The 16,688-nt window shown below is 37.7% G+C and overlaps 1 protein-coding gene across 5 annotated transcripts in view; it reads left to right on the top strand.

Moving 5' to 3' along the window:
* Nucleotides 1–509: 509 nt before the first annotated feature.
* Nucleotides 510–16,688, top strand: part of TIPRL (TOR signaling pathway regulator) — a 38,101-nt gene continuing 21,922 nt past the window's right edge. For 2 of the 5 annotated variants that reach the window (XR_014246859.1, XM_082399732.1), the window contains exons 1-4: nucleotides 606–849; nucleotides 6,484–6,663; nucleotides 7,345–7,444; nucleotides 14,595–14,726. Coding sequence is in view for 4 of the 5 variants with exons in the window: in XM_082399732.1 (XP_082255858.1) it covers nucleotides 746–849; nucleotides 6,484–6,663; nucleotides 7,345–7,444; nucleotides 14,595–14,726 (516 nt within the window). In the remaining variant the exon portion in view is untranslated. Of the gene's footprint in view, nucleotides 586–605; nucleotides 850–4,779; nucleotides 4,927–6,483; nucleotides 6,664–7,344; nucleotides 7,445–14,594; nucleotides 14,727–16,688 lie in introns of those variants that run through there. The other 3 variants (XM_082399733.1, XM_082399734.1, XM_082399735.1) reach the window with 3 other exon arrangements.

Raw genomic sequence — 16,688 nt, 5'->3', positions numbered from 1 at the left:
TCATTAGTTAAGTGGTTTGCCAAGGATGCACAAAACAGCGCTGCAAAAGAGTATGTAGCACCAGGTCTCCAGTGTTGTTTCCACTGTAACAGGTGCTTAGGTAATAGCTAGACCAGGAAAGTCTTGAAATGTCTGAAGGATGAAATTTTTGATAAGAGTCTTAGTCCATAGTAGCTAGATGTCCACTTGTCATGCAGCACTTGATGCTGAACCTCCTAAACTCTAAGTGATTTTAAAATTTTGTCCTCAACGGAAAAATGTAGGGCATTTCCTCTCTACACCAATTCGCCAACATGAGAGGTAATGGCCTGCTTTGCAAAGTCGTCTAGCATCACGTTGTAGCCGCCTTTTCCAACACTGACCTTCCTTGAAATGCCCCAAGACGACGTCATCCAGTGAGTTCAGGGGGCGGTGCGCCCCTGACCACACCCCCTGCTGCCGGAGCCTCGCCTCTCAGCAGTTTCTCCCCTCCTTTTTTCAGGTGCGTCGTGACGTAAGACGTGGGTCACACAACCTTGGCAACTGGTCCCGGAAGCAAAAAGCCGAGGGGCGGAGAAGAAGGCGGAAAGGAGGGCTTCCGTCCGGGTAGGCCGGCAGGGGGCGGGGCGGGGCCGGGCATGGTAACGGCTCGGAAGCCGAGGGGGCTGGGTCGGGGGGAGGCAGAGGGACCGGTGTCGGCCGCGGCTGCCGCTGCCGCCGCTGCTCCAGTCTGTTCCGTGTGGCCCACGCGGGCCCCGCTGCGGCCATGATGATCCACGGCTTCCAGAGCAGCCACCAGGACTTCTCCTTCGGGCCCTGGAAGCTGACTGCGTCCAAGACCCACATCATGAAATCAGCGGATGTGGAGAAGTGAGGCTCCGGGGCTGGGATTCGGACGCGAGCCGGGGAGCTGGGCCTGGGTGGGAGGCAGGGCGAGCTCGGCGGAGCCCCAGCCCTTCTCTGGGGGGCGGAGGCTCGGGTCCCTCTGGACGGGACCTTTGAATTGACAACACCAGGAAATATTCTTTTCGCCACCTCCTGTCCTTCGGTTCGGGCCGCCAGGCGCTGCCTTCGTGAAATTGTCACTCGCCTGGGTTTGAGCAGAGCATGATTGTTACAGTGGACTTTCCCCTCCCGTAGGTCTCTACCTGCCGCAGCCTGCGCCACCTTTAGACTATTTCTTTCTGGGTGGCTATTACCTGTTTTCTTAGGGGTTAATAACGGGGATGATATATATGCTTGGTTTTTAGCATGTCAGAGGCCGTGCCAGGCACGTGAGATACAGAAGATGAAAGACAGCCTCTGCCTCGAGGAATTCACAGTCTTGTGAGAGAGACAGACAATTATAATACAGTGTGAATTGATATAGGTGTATATGCAGGGTTATTTGAGATTGTTTAAGGGAACAAGGCATCCGGGAAATTGGGATGCCTGAACTGAATCTTGATAAAGTCGGTGGGATGGGGTGGGGCTGGGGGCATGTGTAAAGCCGAAAGGCCAGGGAGAGTGACAGCTGTGATGCGTTTGTGATGCCTGAACTGAATCTTGACAAAGTCGGGGTGGGGGCGGGGTCCGGGGGCACGTGGCAAGCCGGTGGGTCAGAGAGAGTGGGAGCCATGAAGAACTGTTTCTGTGTGATTGGCGTGTGAGGTATCAGAGGGGGAGTACTGTAGTGAGAAGCCAGAGGCAGGTAGGCCCCTGGGCAGTGGAGATACCACTGAGAGAACTTTTATGCCAGCCTCAGGAGTTTTGAATTTTATCTGACTACCACCGGGTGCCATTTTACACAAAGGATCGACATTATCAGATGTATACTCTGAAAGATTTCTCTGGAGGTGATGTGGAGGATGGATTGGTGGGCTGCAGGACTGGGTTGGATTGGTGGGCTGCAGGACTGGGTAAGGAAACCAGTTAGAAGGGGAGAGAGGAGAGGTTTTAGAAGATTAAGTCCCTGAATTTGATGGCCACTTGATAGGAGGAAGGAAAAAGGAGGAATCCATACCCTTGGCAAGATTTCATTGCCATTGGACAAGGTGAGAAACCCAGGAGGAGGAGCAGATTGGGGGCAGGTTTTGGACAGAGGATGAGTTTAGTTTTGTTGAAATATGAGTTGTGTGTAGGTTATAAAGTGGAGGTGTCTTAGGCGTTTATTTTGGAGCTTAAAAAAGATGACTTGTCCATGGATTTAGGTTTGGGAATCATCAGCTTATAGTTGATACCTGGAGCCTTGGGAGTGAATTAAGATCATCTAGAAGTTATCCAGAAGAAAAGGAAAAGGTCATGAGATGGAACCCTAGGGAGCGCCGACATTTTAAGATTTAGGCAGAGGGAAGTGACCAGGGAAGAGAGGAGAGTCATGAAAGGATGTTTAGCTTCCTAATGGAAAAAAAAAAAAAAAAAAAAAGTAACATTCTTGCAGAGTCACTAAGAAAAATTGAGAAAATACAGAAAAGAAAGGGAAAAAATTCCCTTCATCCCACCACAGACTGAGTTACTCTCTGAGTTTTCCTCTCCATATAACTTTCTCTGTTACATATTGCACCATATATACAATTGTGCTATATAAAGCAGTCAGCTTCAAATTGTGGTTACCCATATAATTTACTTACAGACTCCCTAAGAGGTGCTGGATGCATGGAGAGTTCTAAGGGAATCAAATTCCCGATCTTTAATCTCCTTGTTTATTATTTCTGAAACAGCTCTGCCTGAATATACTTAGTCCTTTTTCCTTATGACGAAAGAAAGGCTTATCTGCTCCCATCCTAAATTTTTCTGTGATGCCTTGCCCTAGGGTATAGAAACCTCTTGGGTGCTATATAAATGAATTAGGGGAAATTTTGGATTAACGAAACTTCCTTTAATGAATTAAGGCATCTTAATCCCATAGAGGCTTCCTGTCTTCCTTGCCTTATAAATGGTCCTACCTATTTGTTAATGGTGAAGCTTGACATTAGAAATGGGGTTAAGATACTCTGTGTTTGGCCTGTGTTTAAGATACTCGGAATTTAGGACATTTGAAGAAGTGTAAGTTAGTGGCAGTGATTCTTTTACATATATGACTGGAATATTTCATAGGACTACCAGATTTTTCCAGATACGTTGGGAAAAATCCAAAGAATCACATCTTATATTAGTTCATATTTGGTATGCATTATCCAGTAAAGTGGTTAGAACTTTACTACTTGACTGGTTTATTTTACTTAGCATAATGTCCTCAGGTTTCATCCATGTTGTCACAAATTGCAGAATTTCTTTCTTTTTAAAGGCTGCATAGTATTCCATTGTATGTATAAAACACATTTTCTTTTCTTATTTCTTTGCTTTTTGTTTCTTTTTTTTAAACCACATTTTCTTTATCCATTCATATGTCTATGGACATTTGCATGGGAGTGTTGATCTCTCTAGTATTTAATATTTTCTACTTCCTAATAACAAAAGAATAAATTTCACTTAAATTTATGATGAAAAATTAATGTTATTAGCTATCATACTAAAGATGTGCAACTTAAAAGGTTAGATTACTGATATGTGCACATATACATAAACACAGAGATAAAATAAACATACAGTGTGCCTGTTTTTTTCTTTACTATTGTATCATAAGCATTTTTCTCCATTATTATATTCTCCCTTTAAGTATTTTTAATGATTCCATAATATTTCATCATATGGATATACTATAGTTTACATAACCATTTATTTCTTTATAATTAGAGTATTTCTTTTTCTATTAAAAATAAGATGATTATGAGTATTAATGTGTATAATTTTTTTTCCTGCATTGGGGATTATTTCTATATTACAGATTTCCCAAAGCTGATATTTTGGGTCAAAGAATATAAATTTGATTAAGTTCTTGGTACTTTTTTCTTAATTTTTGCCCCAGGGTGGAATGTAAATTGATGCAGTTCTTCTGAAAATCAAGTGAGCAAGTGCTTGTTTCCCTCACTGGGTGCTTTTGCTTTTTTTTAAAGCTTGCAACAAGTTGAGAATTTTACTGGCGAAGGTGTTTTCTTACAAGAAACAGGATCTTTAATTGCTATCTTTTCTTCATAGCCAAAATTAATATAATTGTTGTGTAAGAACAAAAAGTTCACCAGAGATCGGAAGCTTATGGAAACATGGGACTGTGGTGCATTAAGTCCTCTCCTGGGCAGTCATGGTGGAATTAGAACCCACCTTTATTCTTGAAAGTGGTGGGGCTTTGATGATCCAGGAATGAAGTAGATGTTTATAATAAGAATCAATATTTTTTCCATTTAAGGCTTAAGTATTTTAATTTGTTTATGCAGGGTTTTTTGCTTGTTTGTTTTTAATGTATATACAAGACTTGATTGGTGTGTCAGGAAATAGATTTAAAGCAATTGGAAAGAGAGTAATTGTGGTCTTGGGATATGCATAGATCCTTTGTTAGTTTTATGTAAGAATATATTCTTTAATATAGCATTATTTTACTTTACCTAACAAATATAACTATGTAGCTGTTCAAAAATCCAGAAGTCTTAAAAAAAGAAAAAAGAAAAGAAAGCCTTCTGTTCTGCTAAAGTAGCTATCATAGAACACTTGCACTAAAATTCTGTGCTTTGTTCAGGATCCCTTAGAACTTCATTCAAAGCATATTTACACTTTTGACTATTGCATACTGTATGATTGTAACCATATTGGAAATGTAAGGAAGGAAAAGAGTTCCATATAGTCACTTTGCCCTAATAAATGAATTGTTAGCATATTTCATGTTCTCTTTTTATTCATTATGCAATTTTAAGGAGTGTGATTGTTTGCTTTTCTATCCTTTGATAGATAAGAAACCAAATAAAAAGGGATGAGGGTGCTTCAGGGGCAGATACCTACATTCTAGAGCAGCTAGAGGTATACACACTCAATTGAACTTGAGGACATTATCTTACAAGATTGTTAAATATGATGATCTCTGGTCAGCAAGAAAAGGTAAAATAACATTTTATATGTTTTGTTTAAAAACAAAGAGAAGTGTACAATACATTTTGAAAATTTTCCAAAATCAATAAACAGAAAAAAATTGGTACATAAGATAACTGGAAAATCACTTCCATGGAACCTCTGTGTTAGTTGTGCTTTCAGGTTGCAAGGAACGGAGACTCCCGCCCACCCCCCCACCCCCGTGTTGCCTCAAGTGATGAGAATTTAATAATACATGAGGAAATAATTAAACACAGGAATTAGCTCAGAAAATGAACAGCAGTTCTTGTGGCCCCAACTACAGATGTATCTAATCTTCTTGTTACCCTTATTTCTCAGTCTCTACTTGGCTCTATCAGCTTCTCTTGCTATTACTTAAAAATTTCACTCTCCCCTCTTCTCTACCTCATGGTTCTGTGTCATGCCATGTCTCTTGGTCTGTGCTTCATTTAACTGTCATTCAGACTTATAAAAAGAGGGATCAGAGTAAGTTTAATTGGCCGTTATTCAATTCAGCATGAGTGTATCGGGCAGAGTTCTCAGGCTAAAATTCAGGGGTTCCTGCCAGCCCATAGATAATTGCCTTTGGTTGAGAAGCCAAACTTTCATCCCTAAGTTGAAAGTCCCGGTTGTAACTCAGGTGTTGGGGTCATAAGGCATGGTAACCTATACATTGACCCACTTTTTTCAGAAGTAACAAGTAGCCACTTAAAAGTCATTATAACAGGGGTCACAGACTCAGCTTTTAAAGGGCCAAGGAGACTGGTGAACCAGAGAGCCCATGCCCCATTTGAAGGGGGCAACCTCCACTCAGCTCCAGCCAGTTGGTGTCACGTGCAAATACAGGTCCAATGTCGCCAAGTCTTTTTTTTTTTTTTTTTTAAGAGAAACTAGAAGTCCAGATTTCTCAAAAATCTCTCAGTTTTTATTGGCACCTCAATAATTTTGCCAGTTATTTCAAATATTAAAAAATATATTGTGTAGGCTAATCAAAACACATCTGTGGGTTAATAATTTGTGATCCTGGTCTTATAGTATGTCTAATATAACTTTCTTATGTAATGAGGCTAGCTAGATGAGGTCCAAGTCTTTATAAAGCAGTCTAATATAATGGAAATAGGCCTGGTGTTACCACTTAACTGGCTCTGTGATTTGAGTTAGCTGCTTAAACTCTCTGAGCCTTTCTTAGCTCACAGGGTAGTTTTGAGGCTCAAATTCAACTGTCTCAGATGTGATCTGTGATCATGCTACCTAAAACAGTGCCTCCCCCATCACCTTGCTTTAATTTTTATATATCACTTGTTACTAGCTGACATTATATTGTGTATTTATTTGTATTTGTTTATTATCTGTCTTATTTAGCCCACTACCTAATACAGTGCCAAAAAGATATACACAGAGAGAATGGATGATGAAACCATTTATAGACTTTACAAATATATCATTTTATTAAATCATGTATTATTTAACTCATTTAGGAGTAGAAGGTATTCTGTGGGGATCAAAAGGAAGCAAAAGTGCCAACAGTGATATAAAATAATCCTGCTGACTTTTGGTTATACATAGGTTAGCTGATGAATTGCATATGCCATCTCTCCCTGAAATGATGTTTGGAGACAATGTTTTAAGAATCCAGCATGGCTCTGGCTTTGGGATTGAGTTCAATGCTACAGATGCATTAAGATGTGTGAACAACTACCAAGGAATGCTTAAAGTAGCCTGTGCTGAAGAGTGGCAGGAAAGCAGGTGAGAATCTGGGTAGTTATGGGTTAAACAAAAAAGAAAAGAGTTGAAAAAATATTCAGTTGTGATATGTGTATTTTATTAGAATAGCTAGCACTATTATTAAATCTGATAGTTGAATCATTCTAGAGTTCATTTTTCTCATCCATAAAATGGAGATTAATTACCCCACTCTTGAATACTTCTTGAATTAAATTGAATTACAATTGAGCTGAGCTATGTAGGGTTTACTTTTTTGAGTTTTCAGTGTTCTTTAGTGAAGAGGCATTACACTGTGTACTTTAATGTTCCTATTTTTGAAGAACAATGTTTACTTAGGATTTGCGTTGAAAATTTGAGGAGCATTGAAATTAAGAAAAATGTATTTTCTTTCATAATCAAATCAGCAGTTATTTACTTTGTGCCTATTATGTACTAGGTTCTTTGAAAAAAGTATAAGCCTTTAAACCATGTCCTCAGGCAGTGTACAGATTAATTGGAGAGACTACATTATCAGTGCATGACAAGTTAAATAACAATAAATGCAGAAAAACTAAGACGGATCTTGTGTTAGTGAATTATGACAAGTCTATGTATTTAGTAGGATAGTTTATATTACCTGTCGAATGTGATTTGGTGTGATATATGAATACAGATGATCTATGCTCTGCATCGCTGACTGATCCTCTCACTTTGGTATTTGAGGACGGAGGGTGAGCACTCTAAGGAGGTTGTGAAACCGTATGATTGGACCTATACAACCGATTATAAGGGGACGCTCCTTGGAGAATCACTTAAGCTAAAGGTAAATCTTAGTTTTTGCTTTTATGAGTCGTTGATTGCCTTGGACAGTTTCAGTGTTAGAACTTTCTAGTAATGGGTTATTTTATGCTGCTACTTTACTTTCTATTGTGCGAGGCTTCAGAACCTAATGTAAAGGGATTTTGCTTGTTGATTATCAGCACAAAATAAAAGAAAGCCATAGTGAAACAATTTTTGCTAAAAATGTGGTTGGTAGCAATGGCAGACTGCCTTAATGTTATCATTATCGCTATCAGGAAGCATTAAAATGTATCTGTTCTTGGTGTAATGTATTAGGTGATTTAGGCAGAACCTGCTAGCTAGTAGCTTACAGTTTTACAGATGAACAGATATGTGGGCAGATAGAAATTTTGGTCAGACAGCTTGGATTATTGTTCTGCCTACACTATGTGTGAACCTGGTGTGACTTCAGGCAAGTTATTTAATCTGTCTGGTTCTGTTTTATCAGTAAATTGGATAAACAGAAATATCTACCTCACAGCAGATATAAGATAATCTACGGGAAAGTTCTCAATGAATTCTAAGTCTCTGTATTAATGTTAAGTTGCATCTGTGTAAGCCCTGCTTAAGAAGAGATTCACTTCGTGGTAAAGACACCAGGAAGGTGGAATTGGTAGGCCTCATATTGGGAGCTTAGCTACATGGAGCCATGGATACTGCGGGAACAGACAAAAAAATCCTTCCATTACAGCCTAATGGGGGAGGAAGGTTTTTCTAGTCCATTAATACTTCATGGATTAATTTTCTCTCTTTTCACTCCTGATTGAAAAACTTTGCAAAGTGTGTAGGCCTTTCGATATTTCATTGCAAGGAGTGAGGAAACGAGAGCTTGTTTTAACCCAACGCAATAACGATGATGACTTACTTTGTGGGCTGACTTACAGAAGCCTCCTGGAGGCTATGAAGTAGCATTAGCTGTGATCGAGGAGCAAGATCCACGGCAGTAGAGACAGGGAGTGTGAGAGTAGTAGGGGGTGAAAGGCGTGTGCTCAGTACCCTTTATTGGCACTTCAGCCTGTCATGTAATTTGTTCTAAGGTGTTGCTGACAAATGTCAATGTGATCAACCACTCACTAGTGGTAAGGAGCTCTGGGTTTGGCAAACCTGAGTTCAAATCCCAGCACCATCACTTAACAGCTTGGAAAAGCAATTTAATCTTTGCTAAGCCTTAGTTCTCACTTTGGTAAACTAGGGATAATATCAGTTGTGAGGTAGTAAATAAGATAACATGTATTAAGTGTTTATGGCACAGTGTCTGTTAACACAGTAAGATCTTAATAAATGGCAGCTGCTATTATTATGATAATATCGTATCTCAAATGTCAAGACAACTAAGTTAATATTATTGAAATACCAAGAGTAAAAGTAGCTATATTGTCTAAATAGTATTTACCCTTGCTTTATGGTCTAAACAGAGTTGATGAATGTGTTCCTTTATTGCCTTAAAAAATAGAGTGACTATTTTCCAGGTAAAATTGTTAGGACTTTGTTGCTTAATTCTCAAAATAGTCTTGTAGGATAGGCATTTTTATCCTTATTTTGTAGACGAAGAAATGGGTTCAAGATCTCAAAGTATGTGTCTCTTAGTAACATAACACCGATGATAGAGCTTCTTGTTAAGCACATTTGTTATATGTGGAAGATCACTTTCATAGGAACATTTTTTACTTTTAACTTTGTTTTAATACTTAAAGATTTTTTGGCCTGTAATATTATTTGAGATTTTAAATTATTTAATCCTTCAGCTCTTCCTTAAAACACTATTCAGAAGCCCTGGTATGTATAGGAAGTGTATGCCTGTGTGGGAGAAGGTATTTTATGTGTACAGTAAGAATATCAGAGAATGAGGCATTAGAATGAAGCCTTTCCTTTGCCCGTAAATTCTTGGTTTTTAGTTGCTGGGGCCTGTTGGGGTGTGTGTGTGTGTGTGTGTGTGTGTGTGTGTGTGTTTGATGTTTTCTCACTCTTTAGGTTGTTTAACCTATTACTCTGGGTTGTAGCATGGTGTAAGAGGAGAGGGCCAGTCACAGAGTTGTACTGACCTGGCTGGATTCATATCCAGCCTTGTCATTTGTTGTCTGGGCTACCATAGGCACTTCTCTCAGATTATGGTATGAGAATGTTATGAGAAAACAGGTCAAATGCCTAATATGTACCTGGCCTATAGTAACCTATCAACGTTTGGCTGTTTTCTTCTTTCTTATTAAATAAATAAATTGAATATGCAGGAAAATATAAGTAGAAGACTGCCTCTTCTATTGATACTGCTTTTTAGGAATAAAACATGCTTAGTGTTCATGCATTTAAAAAAGCTTTTTTTTTTTAAAGCACATTGGAACATTTGCCCAACTTAGTGTGATTCAGTATCTTGAGCTTTCTTTTTTCCTTTTTTTTTCATTGTGGTAAAAAAATATGTAACAAAATCTACTATCTTAGTTATTTCTAAGTGTATTAAACACTGTTAAGTATATTCATGTTGTTGTGCAACTAATCTCCAGAACTTCTTCCTCCTGAAAAACTGAAACTCTATACTTATTGAACAGCAACTCCCCATTTCTTCCTTCTCCCAGCACCTGGCAGTCACCTTTCTACTTTCTGTGAACTTGACTATTCTAGATGCCTCATATAAGTGGAATCATACATTATTTGTCTTTTTGTGACTGGCTTATATCACTTAGCATAATGTCCTCAGGGTTTATCCATGTTGTGGCATGTGTCAGACTTCCCATCCTTTTTAGGGCTGAGTAATATTCCATTGTATGTATATACCACATTTTGTTTTTCCATTCATTTGTCAGTGAGCATTTGGGTTGCTTCTGCCTCTTGGCTATTGTGAATAGTGCTGCTATGAACATAGGTGTGCAAATCTCTCTTCAAAATTCTGCTTTCATTTTTTGGGGGGTATATACCCAGAAGTGGAATTGCTGGATCATATGGTAATTCTATTTTTAATTTTTGGAGGAACCCCTGTACTATATTCCATAGCAGCTGTACCATTTTACATTCCCACCAGCAGTGTATGAGAGGTTTTGATTTGCATTTCCCTAATGACTAGTGATGTTGAACATCACTATGCTTGTTGGCCATTTGTATATCATCTTTAATATCTTGAGCTTTTAAAAATAACTTTAGGGCAGGAATGTGCTGACATAAACATTGGAAATGAACGGAGTTAATAAGACAAAAGGCAAAAAGAACTACATATGAGTACTGTATGCTTGTTGATAGTTGTTTTCCTCAGAGGTATGGGTTAACAATTCTGGTACTGTTTTAGTTTTGCAAGATGAAAAAGTTTTAGAGATCCATCTTACAACAATGTGAATATAATTTACACTACTGAACTGTACACTTAAATATGGTTAAGATGGTAGATTTCTTGTTATGCCTTTTTTTTTTTTGCCAGCAATTAGCAAAAAAGTTAAACATGATTGCCATGTAACCGAGCAATTCCACTCCTAGGTATACACTCAAGAGAATTGAAAACTATATATCCACATAAAAACCTGTGTATGAATATGCATAGCTGTATTACTCATAATAGCTAAAATGTGAAATCCACCCAGATGTTCATCGGTGGATAAACAGAACTGGTATATCTAGACAGTGGAATATTATTTAGTCCTGAAAAAGGAACGAAACACTGATACATGCTACCACCTTGGAAACATTATGCTAAGTGAAAGAAGCCAGACACAAGGGTACATGTATATGATTCCAGAATGATTTGCTGAACAAACAAATCTATAGAAACAGAAATTAGAGTATTGGCTTCCAGGGGCTGGGGGATGTGGGGAATGGAGAGTGACTGCTAATGGGTATGGCGGTTTCTTTTTGGGGTGATGATATGTTCTGGATTAGATAATAGTGGTGACTGCACAGTCTTGTGAATATACTAAAAACCACTGAATTGTACACTTTAAAAGGGTAAATTGTATAGTATGGGAGTTATAGCTCCATTTTTTTAAAAAAGAAAAATCATTGTAAAGCATAGCAATTTCACTGTATGTTCCTAATGGAATGTACACACACACACAGTACTTTCAGCAGATTTTAAAAAGGGAATTTAACATAGGATTCTTAGCATTTGCTCTTAATTAACTTTATATGATAAATTTAAAAGTATTTATGTCAAGTAATTTCCTTATTATAAGCCTCCATCTGATGTGAGGGAGGTTCCACTTGAAAGATGTGACCAGGACTTATTTTTCTTGTAATGTATCAAGAATATTTGTAGTGCTCCATATGTTTTTTAAGCTTTTTAAAAATTGTGGAATAACTTAGAAAAGTCCATAAAACATGAAGGTAGAGTTTAATGAATTGTAAAATGTAACCACCCAGGAAAAGAAATAGAACATTGTGAACACCCACAAGCAGGACCCTTCCCGATCATAGTTCTTTTAAAAAAAAAATTTCCTAGTATCTTTTGAAATTTTCAACCTTAGCTTTTATTTCCTTGAAACTAGTGTGCATTGTTGTTTTACAGCTTGGGCCTCATATTTTCAACATCTAGAGTCCCCAGTGTCTTTTATTGTCTTGTTATTTCTGTTGGTTCCGATTTATGGTGTCTAGACTCCTAGTATGCCTTCTTATTTTTCTTTGAATCCTGTTTTCCCTCCACAGAGGATTTTTGTTTATTTCTGGTGGGCAGCTGAGGGCATTCATAGTCAAGGGCATAGGTTTGCAAACTGTTTCTGTAAAGGACCGGATAGTAAGTATTGCAGGCTTTGAGGACCATAGAGTTTATGTTGCAGTTACTCAGCTGTGCTGCTGTAGTCGAAAGCAGACATAGACAATATGCAAATGAATGGGTATAGCTGTTTCTCAGTAAAATTTTTTTTATTTATGGACATGGAAATTTGAATTTCATATAATTTTTATGTGACATGAAATATTCTTAAGAAAAAATTTCCCCCAGTCATTTGAAAAATGTAAAAAGGATTCTCAGCTTGCAGTTCATATAAAAATAGGTGGCAGGACACATTGGCCTGGAAGTCTTAGTTTGCTAACCTCTGGTATGGGGCCGGAGTTTGAGGTTTACTGGGCGTGTAATATAAGAAGCTGTGCAACCAGTGTAGCACTTTGAGATGTCATCCCAAAATTGGGAGCAGGGCAAGGAATTCTCCAAGGCCTCTGCCCTTAGTGAATACTGAGCAATTATGGCGCCAGCAGAGCTCAGCCTCTCCTCTGTCCAGTCATTGCTGATGCCTCAAGGCCAAAGCCGGAAAACTGTAGTCTCACTTTCACTTTTCTGGGCTCCCGTCCTCTTCCAGATATCAGCCTAGTCATTCTTTAGTGCCTTGTCCGTATAATGCTTTTAAGAACTGTTTGTTTTTTCATCCAGCTTTTTAAATTGTCTTCAGCAAGAGGGTTTGTCCAGGTTACTTATTTTGACAATACCAGAAGCCAAAAATGTTCCATATGTCTTAAGTGTAGCTGTTTTACCTTTTCTTTTCAGATGCTTGAGTTCAGAGAGGAGATAAGTGGAGTTGAGGAAGAGAAAAGGCAGATAAATACAAAGTTTTAGACATATTTGTCCTTATGAATGAAGAAGATAGTATATAGATAAGTTAAATATATTGAATTTCCCTAATCCATGTGTTATCTAATTATTTTTTGTCTTTCTCTTTCAAACATTTTATAAGAACAAGTAAATGGCAAAACTGATGGATTCATGTTCACCAGTCACTTACTGAAGGCATATATGAAATATTAGTGAAGTAGCCATTTACTAATGAGAAAATTCATGTAATGATTAATTTTTTGGAAGTCAGATGTATCTATAAGGAGGATTTTCAGATGTGTTCCTTTGAACCAAAACTAATTAAAAAGTAAGGAATTTAGAAGTTGTGTTTATTTAATAGTAACTAAAGTTTTATGCTCTTAGGGAATCCTAGAGGCACCAACGTTGGTCTTAAATAGATCACAAACATGCAAGTGATGCAAGGGACTGATTATATGCTGCCCTATCCCTATCCCTCACGTTCCTTCCCCACTCCGAATTTCACCTTCACGTGTGGTCTCATGTCTGATCTAGACACATATTGGCATAAAATTGCAGAGGGCTAAAATGTTATCTGTAGGTAAACATGGAAGAACTATGGACATTTTTTTCACCTCTTGGGAATCGCATACAAACTGCTAGTTTCTTTCATAGCAACCTTTTCCCCCTCTGCATCACTTAATACTCCCTAAGATCATTTTCCCACAAAATCTATGTAATCTCTTGGACATCCGTATCATATTTTTCTAATTCTTGTCCAGTTTTCTGAAACTACTCTTCATTTCTTAATTCTATCCATGAGTCAAACAAATGACCTAGTCATAGCTACTAAGTAAAGTAAAATAATAGCTACCATTTACTGAATTCTTATGGTTTGACAAGCATTGTTGTGTTTATTTATGATACAACTGTGTCAAAGAATTGAAAAGCTGAACATTTTGTAGTGAAACTAAATGTAAAAGAATGGTATCACAAATCATACTTTCATGTTACTATTGGGAGACACTTGGATTTAGTGAGCTACTGATGTGACCTGCCTTGAGATTGTTGGTGCTTTTGTTGGGTTATGTATGTTTGTGTCGGGGCTGCAAAATAATACTTTGAAAAAATAGCCAATATCCTCTAATGCCCTTTGGAATGCTAGGAGTTTCCCTTATAATTTCTCTGCAAGTTCTTATTTACCTCAATATTTAAAACACCTTTGTTTGTAGATTTGGGGATCTAAAATATATAACATCATTCCAATGGGAAAAAAATTTTTTAAGTTCCAAATAAATGTCATAAAAGTAGACTTTTACGGCACAAAACTGCTTTGAACTTCTGTGATAGTAGTAGTTCATCACATTGACTAATTTTCAGATGGTTAATTCTCTCGTGGTCACAATAGAGCACTTGATTTTAATGTGTTCTATTTAATGATTTTCATATGAAAGACGATGAATTTTGACTCTCTGTTGTGAAGCTATAGTATCAGACATCTTAGGTTTTTCAGGGACAAGGCATATATCTCGTTTTTCGTGTCTACTGATAACACCCAAATTTAGAACCGGGTGCTCTGGCTATGCAGAAAATACTGGTAGGAAAGCTGTCAAATTTTTTTTTTATGTGCCCCTTCTTATATTTTTTCTTTTAGGTTGTACCTACAACAGATCATATAGATACAGAGAAATTGAAAGCCAGAGAACAGATTAAATTTTTTGAAGAAGTTCTCCTGTTTGAGGATGAACTTCATGATCATGGAGTTTCAAGCCTGAGTGTGAAAATTGTGAGTATTGTGAATGTGTTTAAAATTAACTTCTTCCATTTTTACCATTGGTCAGAAATACAAGACTAACTTGAAATCATACCATCTTAACGTGATGTCATGTAAAGTTTCACTTGGGTCTAGAATACATCTTATTAATATCCATCATAAAATTCACAAAATCTTACATATTTTATATATTGTATTCTGTGTATTTTGTATATAGTTAAGACTTCAGCAAATCATTTTTTTGTAGACCTGTCTGGCTACTTTGCTGTTTGTTTATTACTTAATTTAAATGAAAACTGTGGCTCAATTTTCACATTTCTGAATTAAAAATGATAATTGAAAGGATCTGCAGACAGCACAGTGGATGTCATTTTATTTTATTTTTATTTATTTATTTTTAAAATTATTTTATTTTTTTAATCTTTGGCTGCATTGGGTCTTTGTTGCTGAACACAGGCTTTCTCTAGTTGCGGCGAGCAGGGGCTACTCTTCATTGGGGTGCGTGGGCTTCTCATTGCGGTGGCTTCTCTTGTTGCGGAGCACAGGCTCCAGGCACGCAGGCTTCAGTAGTTGTGGTGCACAGGCTTCGTTGCTCCACGGCAGGTGGGATCTTTCCGGACCAGGGCTCGAACCCGTGTCCCCTGCATTGGCAGGTGCATTCCTAACTACTGTGCCACCAGGGAAGCCACTGGATGTCATTTAAAAAAGTCACCCATGTGTCAGAATTTCAGTGCACCATTAAAATACACTTTAGTCTCCAGCATAGAAGTGGAAAACAGAAATGACAAGTGTTAATTCCCTCTTTTTTTTTTTGTATTCTTTTCTACCAGCGGAGGACAGACTACTTCCATTAACAGTGTTATTGGTGGAACATGCTAAAAAAGAATAATAAATAGATCCCCTATTTGTTTGCTATTAGGTTATAATTGGGTTTCTAACACTTTCCAGAGAAACTTCAACTGAAACTTTTTATTAAATGCCTTATCCTTAAGATCCAGCTAAAATGTCACCTCCTCTGTAAGGCCTTCCACAGCTCCCCTAGGCAGAGTCAAATATCCCTTTACCATACTCCTATTAAGTACTTTTTTTTTTTAACCCCTCTATCATAGCACTTATCATAACGACTGCCAAAGACAAGGGCCCCAGCATCAAACATTGTTCTTGGAGCATGATTATGGATACTGTGATTTAAATAATAATAAAGAATGAAAACAATAAGTCAAAAGCAGCAATAAATGTGTTTTAAGCTGAGTTTTTCTGTAGAATCATAGGATTTTGGAATTGTAATGAATTTTTAGAGAATCATTTAGTCTAGCCTCTATAGATGAGACCCAAAAAGTTAGTTTATCTAAACTTGTGACACTAATTAGTGACAAAGTTGTCTTTGTACCATCTAACATATATCATTATTCTAGCATTAGGTGATTGTTCCTTGTTCACCTATAACTTTCCCCCAGTTTATCTCTTGTCATTTAGATTTGTTCATTCTCCAGCTCAGCCAGTCATGTACCTTTCCACTTGTCTACCTACCTACGGAATTGACTGTGTCGAATGTTCATTATGAGTTTGCATATCTGGATGTGCATTTGTATCCAAGTGGGTAGATAGTCTACAGTGTATACAAGTGGGTAGGTATGTAGGGAGCATGTGTTTTTTGCAGCTGAAGGAGTTGGAGAGGGTATGGGCATAAATGTATTATGTGTGTATCAGAGTAAATAGTAAGTCTCAAACTGAAGTGTAACATCATCTTAAAATGCTTTCTTCTTACCTAGTGTAACTTTTAAAAAGTTATGTGATAGGGTTCCATTTAAGAATGCCGGGAAGGATTTCATTAGAGTAGTGAACTTCCGTTCTGGGTTGGGTTCTTTCTCAGAATGTAACAGATATTGCTGTAAATAAAATAAATGCCATAATTTCTGGCTTAGAGGCAATAGGGTATGGACAAATGAAGTTCTTTCCTATAGAAGCAAAGAT

Source organism: Balaenoptera borealis (genome assembly GCF_965194805.1).
Source record: "Balaenoptera borealis genome assembly, chromosome: 1".
NCBI classification, from domain to species: domain Eukaryota; kingdom Metazoa; phylum Chordata; class Mammalia; order Artiodactyla; family Balaenopteridae; genus Balaenoptera; species Balaenoptera borealis.
The sequence above is the reverse complement of the archived record's forward strand: the minus strand, read 5'-3'. Positions and strand labels throughout refer to the sequence as shown.